General features: G+C 40.8%; 1 protein-coding gene across 1 annotated transcript in view; it reads right to left on the minus strand.

Annotated features, from left to right (window-relative positions):
- Positions 1-367: 367 nt before the first annotated feature.
- LOC104626739 (RING finger protein 145) overlaps positions 368-10,611 on the minus strand; it is a 26,817-nt gene continuing 16,573 nt past the window's right edge. The window contains exons 3-5 of the mRNA XM_010294747.1: positions 9,426-9,517; positions 4,402-4,637; positions 368-547 (exon numbers count right to left, since the gene is read on the minus strand). Coding sequence (XP_010293049.1) covers positions 368-547; positions 4,402-4,637; positions 9,426-9,517 — 508 coding nt within the window. The remainder of the gene's footprint in view (positions 548-4,401; positions 4,638-9,425; positions 9,518-10,611) is intronic.

The following is a 10,611-nucleotide window of genomic DNA, read 5'->3' on the forward strand; positions in this document are numbered from 1 at the left end:
AATCATGAATAAGATATCAGTTGGACTGAACTTCAGCTGAAATATCTCAGATGTAAAACCAATTTGTACACTGAAAACATCTTCTGGACAAAAGCTCTAATTATAGCTATTCCCTCATCAAAGGAATATTTTGCTTTCTTTGGGAACTATCCCACAGTTCTGCTAATGCTGTCTGTTCTGAACGGGATCCGTGCCTCTGAAGGACAAGCTTAACATGGTTACATACATGGTCACTGCAATAAGGACAAATATTTGTTACGTATCCAAATGCAATAAAGCCAATCAACACATCTAGTCTCTAAAAGAGCACAAACATTCATTTCAGAAGAAAATCAAAATAGAAAACCAGTATTTGCAGACTACTTAATTACCTTGTCAAGAAGAGGAAGAGGAGCCTCTCTCTTGAGGCAGGCTGGTCCCGCGTACTGAAATAGGAATAGATCTGAAGAGCAAATAAGACAAGCCAAAACACCATGAAAAGAACTGGGACGACCAGCTGGTTCCACAGAGACATCCCCAAAGCCAGGAGACCATACACCTCCACCACCTGGGCAAGACAGAAAAAGGCAGTTTGTTACTGGTTCACAGCACCTGTGATTTGAATAACAAAAGCACGGTCAACACTATAGCCACAAGGAAACTAAGGGTAATTCACACAGCATTAGTAATGCCAATAGGAAAAGAAGAGGTACAACAAACTACAGTTTGACAAAGGGAGAGCCCAGATTCGGCAGTGACAAATTACCACTGTCTGTCTGCAAGCAGAAGTACCTGACTGTGCAGCAAACTATCAGACCAGCTGAACGCCCCTTCCTATGAATAACTGGCTCGGAGCTGCTGACTGCAACCTGCTCACAGCCAGAGGGGCAAGGACACGTGCCTCCAGTTCATGCACAACCCACTCAGACCCTTTTACCCAGCTCAAGTCACAGCAACACTGTTTTCTCTGTAGCTACTGCCAAGTCACTACACACACTAGATATTGAAATATGAGCCACATCACTTCAGCACACTAAATCTGCTTTGCTGACCTGTTTTTAAGGAAAAACTTAATACCTCAAACATTTTAAGTATGACTTAAGTATCTCAAAAAAGAACATGTACCAGACTTCTGACTGCTCCTAATTGACCAAGTGTTTTGAAATTCGTGCTTAAGAGTTATTTCAGAAGAGTTATTTCTGAAGCTCAAATTACTTCTTTTGTATTGATAAGACTAAGTTACAATACAGTCGTTTCCAAGAAGCTGGACCTTCATATAGCTGGACTTAATACAAAAGGTCAAAAGGAAATCGCTTGTAACTACTATTTCCTCATCATCTGCTTCCCACAACGACATACAATCCACAATGGGTAGCAGATTTTAGCAAACGCCAAAAAAGCTGCCTGCTTAGTCTTTCACGACAAGCGTGAGGGATGTTACGTTCACAGGACTTGCTGCCGCACGTACGGCGGCTGATCGGCTGGCAATACGCTGCTGGCAGGGACACGGCGCCAAGCTCCCGCTTTTCGCTTTGCACACAGACTTGTGAAGGAAGCGCATCTGCCCTCAGGAGACTCCCTTGGCCTGGGGCCAATGCAAGTAATCCTGTGCAGCTCCTGGCAGAGCTCTCCACCACATCGGAAAAGGGTCATGCTATGCTCATAATGCCGATCCATAACCATGAGGTATTTCTGGCATCTTCTGCTGCAAGTAGGCAGCGAAGGTTCTGGACCTGCTTTTAAATTATACAGTTAGCCACAGTCTGAAATACACACACACACGAAGCGCTGCCTTGGCCCACCTGCTAGGGCTGTCTCCCCTATGGTGCTGCATTCAGGAAACACCCCTGGTGTTTAACAACCCAATATTCACTGAGTTTTGCCACTGATACCAAAACAGCAATTAAATCCAGCCTAAAACAGTAGTAAGCTCACAAACACCAGGATGAAGGCATCATTGAAAACTAACAACTGCACAAGTTACAGCGATGGGAATACAAGTAGGAAAATGTTCAAGACAAAACAGCAATATCCTCCTCTGGAATAAGCATACTAAGCTTGATTTGTAGTGGAGTGGCAACCAGTTATACGAACACACTATAAGCAAATGTTTTTTTTTGTTCTGTTTCAGGAACATAGGCAAAGAACAGCAAGCTCTTTAAAAACAAAACCTCTGATTTCTCCTGTTGTAAATACAATGCAAAAACCACTCACACACAGCTTTTCATTCCAACCCCATCTCTACTACATGCATTTAGAAAAGCAGCATACAACACTATTATAAGTCTAGTGCCACGTTACAAAGTTTCTGCCATTTTCTCTGTATTCCCAAGGAAAAACTTTATTCCCTGTGCATAAATAGTCAGGAGAAAGTATGATCAGTGTCTAAAGGCCATGTACAAGGGATACTTCTCCCCCTGTTTACAACGCTGTAATACAGCCTGGCATGCAAATATCTCAAATACTTGGGGGGAGAGGGGACACGGAGGGGACGGACATGGGACGGGACATGACATGACACACAAGCAATCCTAAAGACAAGGAGACTTGTGTAACAGAATATAATTCTGACACGCATCCTCCCCCCCAAAAAAAAGAAAAAGAAAAAAAATCAGCAAGAAACAACTATTTCCTCCTCACTCCAGAATGTATTTGCAATTAAAACATTCGTACAATGTTGAAGTGTTTTAAACATAAGTGTCTAATAAAAAAATAGATACATGACTCCCAAATCTGAATCCAATCTGACTTTGACTTCAGAAAGCTAAATTCTGCATCCATTTATGCACATGGAAAATGGAAGTGCTGGTTCCAATCTGTTGCAAGTCTTTGAGCTGTACAAAGAGATGGAACTGTTTTACTCCAAACATTAGCACTCTAAATGAACATAAGCATGATTTTCCTATTCTCACTAGAAAACAAGGATACTGAAGCTTTGCCAGTTAGCTTCCAAATTAGTTTTTAATCAGCAAATCTACAAGCTAGTTATGGACAAGATCAGACCATGCTAGGTGCTGTACAAACACAGAAGGATAATCCTGCTCCAAAGACCCAATTACACACAAAATAAATAACCAGACAGTAATGATCAACATGGCAGGCTGAGACCTTGGCACACCAGACACCTGCTGCTGCCAAGTTTTTGTTTGTCTATGACAGATATGACAGCAAAGAAGAGCTTTAAGGAAGGCTTTGAAAGAGCTTAACAAGTTAGTTTTCAGACTGCTTCTGGACTGAAGAGCAGGAGGCAGAAAACCAGTGGCTTGGTCTGAAAAAAATCCAGCTAGTGGTGAGCGCCAAAATAGCAGGTCAGTCAAAAGTCAAGCAAGCATCAACCTTTTTTACATTGAAATATACAGAAGGATGCATATGCACATGTATTTTGTTTTTATATAAAAATGTGAGGTGTGATGTTTCTGTACCACTAACAAACTGCCTTTCCAACTAAATATATATCAGATGTCAAAGCGTTAACAAAATGGATACATGTCAGATCAATCTTCTCTGTTTCTGCTAACTCTTTTGTTAGAGGTCTCAGGAATGCTGCTGTTCTAAAGAAAATTTCTACAGACCTTTCAAATCACTGTCTGCAAGTTACAGTCAAAATCAGTTAGTGTTAGTCCAAATTTAACACTACTATAGTTACAAATGTTTTTCATACAGACGGAAAAAAAAAAACTACTACAATTAATGCATGAGGATTACCTTGCTTGCTTAATGAGGCTGTAAATAAATACCCGTTCTGCCACAATCTTGTCTTTTAGCCTGGATTTCTAAGGATAGAAACCTCCCCCTGGATCAGAGGAGACCTTATTTCTCTCTACAACTACCTGAAAGGAGGTTGTAGTGAGGTGGGTGTTGGTCTCTTCTCCCAAGTAATGAGCGATAGGACGAGAGGAAATGGCCTCAAGTTGTGCCAGGGGATGTTTAGATTATATATTAGGAAAAATTTCTTTACTGAAAGAGTGGTCAAACATTGGAACAGGCTGCCCAGAGAAGTGATGGAGTGACCATCACTGGTGGTGTTCAAAAAACGTGTATACGTGACACTTCAGGACATGGTTTAGTGGGCATGGTGGTGTTGGGCTGATGGTTGGACTTTATGATCTTAGAGGCCTTTTCCAACCTTAATGATTCTATTATTTGGGAAGATCTAAGCAAAGTCCAAGCAAAGTGGACACGCTCACCTGGCCAGCAGCATAATTCAGGCTCGTGTCTTAACTGTTCAACCATACAAATGATAAGCTACCATAAATTAAAGAAAGAAGATGCCATGGATAGGAACATATTTGGATTGCTAAGAAAGCATGAGTTCACACACACACAGAGTTGCACAGAAGACAGATGAAATATTTTTTAATTTCTTTCCTGAAAAAAAGGCTCAGGCCAAAGAAAAGAAAATTGTTATGTTCGCTGCCTTACTTGGACAAGCTCTCTGTATGCCGATTTCGCCAAGTTATATGGCACCAGAAGATTTGATGCCAGAAAGTAGAGAACTTCCAAACCAGTGAAAATCATGGCAAACTTGTTGATGACGACAATGGTTTCCAAAGGGACCAGGCAAAGTCGTGCCAGCAGAGGGAGCATGTGAGCAGAGAAAAGCCAGATCTGTTTCGTTTTCATGACGCAGGAGCAGAGTGTACATACCACCAGCTGACCTGAAAACACAACACAGTATTTTATAATCAAGCTGATTATCCCCTTCAGGAGAAAACGTATTTTAATACGTTATCTTTCCATAACACAGTTATCAACATCCAGCATATTATGACAGTTCTAACTAGGACATATTTGTTATGAAACCAGGCTCCTCTGCATCTTCTGCAGGGTCACGAAAGTTACCATTTTCAAACTATGCAAAGTGCATGCTTTCATCTTACAGATTAGTGAGATGAAAACCCAAAACACATGCAGAATCATACATAGATTAATATGATGTCCCAGGAATAAAACATGCAGAGAATAACCCAACAAGTCATCCCTCTTTTTCCTTAACAGCCCCAGCTCAACTTAAATCCCATCAGTAGCTGTGTACACAGCAGTAGCTTTTCTGAAGCCCAGCTATACTACTATTTCATCCCAATCTACACAAAAAAGTAATCAGAGGTCCCAAATGGCTTTTGGAGCAACAATATTTACACTGTCAAGAGGAATTACTGCCATGAACAGCAACAGGAGAACAGCCAGGTCAGCAGTCGAGACTTCAATAATTTCATAATGCCCTGAGGCACTTGCTCAAAATTATCACTGAAGCTTGCAAGTGACAGATAATTAACAACTAAATTCTCTTTAACATTTGGCAGGGCCACAAGCATGAGCACATCTCTCCCACACACCCAGAGAGATTTAGAGGGTGGTATTTTTAGAGCAGACCACTCCAGTATAACACCAGAGCTGCTGGACGTTGTACCCGTTATCTCAGAGGAAACGGAATGGGGCAAAATGCACATTGCCTGGATAAGAACAATTCTCACTCATCATTTTGCAGTAAGGAAGAAGTTTACTGCGTATTATTTAAAAGCAGAACCTTGTTCACCATCTACGTCAGCTTACATCCGAAAGCCACAATACGTGGTGCTAAACTCAAGTGCTTATGCTCTGCTTTGTAGCTACCTCCATTAATGTTTGCATTTCACAACTCTTGCCAAAATCAGGAGTTAGCCTTAGCAAAACACAGAGTAACAAAATCAAGGCCATTAACATCTCTAGGCCAGCGCTAACTCCATGTGTTCCCATAAGCTTACTGACCTTGTAAGCCCTTCTGGATGGAGTGGGGAGGGAAGCTGCAAGAGGAGAAATAGCAGTACCAGGGTTTTGCTTTCATTCTGCCTAGCTTCCCCTACCTAGGAAAGGAGGTCTGCTTTCCAAATAACTGCCACTGAGTTGAAAGCAATCTCTAATCTCTACTACTCAAGCATACAAAGTTCTTCCTCCTTCAGACTGTCCTCTTTCAAGTCCTATTGTCAATTTGATAGATGTGTTCTTGAATTAGCAGATGGTCTTTTCAGAACAAGCAACCTTGCTCTCAGCAAGGTACTACCAGCATACGGGGTCTTATAAGCCTCAGAGAAAGTTACTCTACTCATCCTTTTAGAAATTCAACAGACTCCAGCTCTGAAGCATTCTCCCTCTGCTTTGTTGCTCTCTGCCCACACACACATTGCTACAACCCTATTTAAGATACCACCAGCACACTGTTGTGCTGTAATATTCAGGAGCCTGGCACAGTCAGCTTGTGAGAATTTCTGCAACTCATGGTAACTAAGGCAACCCAGCTTCACATACAAAGGGATACAAATACCAGCATCCAATATATTCTTTAGGATTTAGTAAGACTGTCAGCATCTGAAATAAAATACTGCAACAACACAATGTTAAACAATCCAGTGCTCTTCCGGAGCTCCCCAATAACAAAACTCCTCTGAGTCCAGTCTCATCTCATGCAACAGCAAAACCTGCTTTCCTCCAACAGTGATGTGTCAAGTACGCTGGTAATCCCTGTTAAACACTCTGACCCTACCACCTTTTTGATGTAAACACAGATCAAAAGTTACTTATCACGGGAAGGAGCACTATATACCATCAAAGGAAATACATGGAGCACTTTCTACAGAGGCCTCGATCTCCTTCCTGAAGTCTGCACCTTGTCAATTCTCAATCCCCTCAGGAAGGGGCTGAAAATGTCCCCAGTAGAGCTTTTACCAGCTTTGACTGGTACTTCCCATTTTAAATTGGGGTAGCAGAACCTTAGTACAGCACAGACAATATCTCTCTGCAGTAAATCACTGTTTATCCCCAAGCGGGGCTGTATACCGTCAGTCATCACACTAACATAGCAAGATCAGTCAGAAGAAATTAGTTTGTACTTCGTATCAAATCATAAAAATATTTTAACACTCTAGCTATCTGCTAAGACTTCCAAATCCAGCTGAATGTTTGCACTCTGTAAACTTAAATGACACGGTCTGAAAACTGTCAGACACAGCTAATGAACCCGACAGCTGGAATCCTCCTGTAGGACACCAGGCTCCTCTGCTAGGGAATGAGGCAATAAGGAAGAAATCTATTGCCTTAAGTTCCTGCCCATTCTTTTCCCTTCCTAAAACCTCCACAAGTAAATTAAATGTTGCTGACAGGTTGCCAAAGCCTCCCAGCTAGTAAGCTAATGGAAAATGTGCAACAAGAAAGCCTGTGCGGTACAGCCACTGTTCACAGAGTTGGGAACCGTCTTTATTTCATTTCCAATTTTAAAAATTAACAAATTCCCTGGCTACATCACTAACATGCAAAACCAGGATGTCTCAAAGTTAATATATAATCCCATTACTGTGCACTAAGAAAAAGCAAGTCTTCATGGTAGCATCACTTCCAAACCCACGCAGCTTTGTAAAGTTCACAGCTGACATGCTCACAAAGTGGCACACTCATCCAAGGGCCAGTCTTCAAAGACATCTATTTCTTCCATCCAGCATATTAGTAACCCTAGTCAACAGTCATCAGACTGAATTAGATCCAGGGGAAGAAAGGACTATGAGAGTCCATTCAAAAAGCACTAATGAATAAAAGCATTAACAAAGATTAAGTTTGTGAACCAGCTGGTGTACTGTACATCATCCCCTTAATTCTGACCAGAACTTTTAGGAACCAGAGCTGTATTAGTAGCACAATTATTCACCCATGCACCTGCCTCTGTGCCTTTGTCAGAAGTGCTGCAGCACACCACTCTGGCAGAACACGTAAGAAAAAGAAGGAGCCAAGCACCTGAATATTCGTTTTCCTATGAAGAGGACACAGTTCAGTGCAGTACACTCCTGTGACATGGCAGATCGCACTGGATAAATACCTTTGTATGTAACAAATTTGAGAAAGTGTTTCATATTTATAAAAAACACTGTCAAGCCTCATAGCCCACTTTCACAGTTTGTCCCAAAGACAACCGCTTGCCATCGAAATTAAAATTACACTTTCAAGTTGGCTTTAAAAGAACAGGGGAAATTAATAATAGGGATATTAAGTATGCTAACATACTAGCTAACATACTATTAAGTATGCTAACATACTAACTACAAATACATTTGCTAGTATAGTCAAGTACCTACTTCTGAAAAACAATTACAGTTAGGAGATGCCTTAGTCTGATATCCACAGTACTATCTTTTTCTGGATAAACACAGTACTATCTTTTTCTCACTTATTTCTAATCCATATTAAGATCTGGATGAAGCATAATGGGTTTGACTCTCAGTTCAGTTTCTGTCTAAATGTTACTGAATGACACAATGCCTTCTGATCTTCCTGCCCAGGCCTGCCTGCTGCTTTGTGAAGCCCTCTGAGGGATTCTGCTTTATCATGGGACCCTGCATTGCACCTGAGAGAGATTCAAAGAACAAACATTTTCTCATAAAAACACACTAAAGGCTTTAGTTGTACTTCAGCGTCATTTCACAAGACAGCAAAATATATCTAGAAATTCAGAAGAGAGAAGAAGTGATCTCTAAAGATTTCCTTTCTTTGAAAAATATCAATGTTATTTCTATAAAAAATATTAAAAGCAAAGACAAATGCCACATTTGAAAGTAAGGATGCAAGCAAACAGATGATGTATATATTCTGGTAGACCTGACATACTGCAAAGAAGTAAACCCATTTAAATCTGCCAGTAGCAGCTGCAAGTAAACAGAAAGCAGCTGAGTTTTGCCAACAGTACATGGCTGACTAAATCTGTCGATAATCTGATGAAAACCACAGATCTTAGTGAAAGGAATTAAGGAAGATTTTTCTTTCAGGCTTGTCTCAGGCTTAATTTTAAAATACACATGGTGTGTGTGTATTCCGATATCCTCCCAGAAGAACATACGGTATGGCATAGCAACCTTAACAGTGAATTTACTTTCTTCCAGTCGAAGTTCAAAGGGTAAAGGAGCAGTCTAGAAAGTACAATTCTTCAGGATTTATTTGGGATTTTTACATAGAGAAGTAATCTCTGTCATTAATCAAACACAATTTAAACACAGTTTTGAATTGTTACTCTGTAATTAGAAATATCCCTGGGACTCCTCTAAAAGAAAGTAGCCATGCAAACTCCCATACATCTATTTCACCAGTTATTTTGTAAGATTTCTAGAGTACTTTCCACCTAAAGATTATTATAGACAATCCAGTCCTTCTGAATCAGATTGCGAGTCTGAGAAGAACATAGAGGCAGAGCATGACAGACCCAGAAAATACTTCAAAGCTGCAAGCGCAGGAGTATTGATAAATCAGTGGCATAGAAAGAGCCAGGCAGGATACACCTAGCCTCCCATGCCTCTTGCATATTAATGAGAATCACAGCTACTTAAAAGTGATAAAAGAGATATGAAACCAAGAGGTAAAACATGCATAGGTTTCAATGAAAAGATTTAGGCAGAGCTCTGTCCTGCAACACAAATATTTAAAGTACTTACCTACTAAAGCAGTCATGAAACGATTCATAGAGAGAGGTTCCAAGTACATTGGCCCTTCATATCCCGATTCCAACTCGCTCCTCACATAATCCCTAAAAAAATAAATCCACAAACTGTTAAGATCCATCTGATCAGACAAGAAGCAACTTATTCATTCTACACATATGTAACTTTGGTGTATGTCACAGTCAGTTAACCAAATTACAAAAAGCAATATTAACACTACTGTTACAGCAGCCTCATTGATGTAAGGATCTAACTGAGGCATGACTTAAGCAAGAAAAGTATTATCTGCAATTAGACTTACTGGCATAGCTGTAAAAATCCTTTGGGACATCCAAGCTGTTCTTCAGAGCATGGCATGAAACTGCTTATTGACAAAGCCTCTTAAGCACCATTCCATTTTTAAGTGTCCTTATTAAGTGGTGTTTTTCCTAATAATAATATCTTTTCCCACCAGCTCCATACAAAAAAAAAAAAAAAAAAAAAAAAAAGAGAGCTTGACAGGGAGGTCTTCCAATGTAATGCTTATAGCATTTTGCACGTAACAATCTCTGCACTGAATTTAAAAATGTATGAAGGAAAAGCGACCGTCATGAACTAGAGTCAAAATTGCTTCATAACACTTTTATGCAACATGATTTACAAGTTTAGTCTATCCTGGAAAAGTTGGGGGACCAACCAGATACCCTCAAACTGATAGATTGCTATTGACAGATACAGTGAGATAGTCTGAAATCAGACAGGATATTTGTAATTACCCTCAGAAAAGGCTGACTACGAGGGTGGGCGCAGGCAAGCAAAGAAAAAAGGTAAGAGCCTGAGAAGACTGGGCATTTTTCTGCTGTTGGTGACCATCCACCAGCTCTGCTTTCAAGCAGTATAACTCAAATCTGAACTTCACGCTAAGAACAATCATTTTGCACTTTCAGAAGGCAATGGTGGAACAGCACAGCAGTAATTCCAGCGGCTCCTTAATTCCCTGCCATGAGACAGCAGGCAATACTCATGGACCTTTGCATCCAGATCTCCAGCCCCTTTTTCTGCTTTGCCCTTCCTTCTCCACTCCCAGGATGGTGGCTACTGCACCCTTATTGTGACACTACCAACTCTGCCACCAGCAGCACAGCTAAGCCTGTGCTCCTGTCTGGCTGACACTGTCCAGTCATTCATGTCCAGCTGCATC

This window comes from Phaethon lepturus, unplaced genomic scaffold (assembly GCF_000687285.1).
Source record: "Phaethon lepturus isolate BGI_N335 unplaced genomic scaffold, ASM68728v1 scaffold6219, whole genome shotgun sequence".
Classification (NCBI taxonomy): Eukaryota; Metazoa; Chordata; class Aves; order Phaethontiformes; family Phaethontidae; genus Phaethon; species Phaethon lepturus.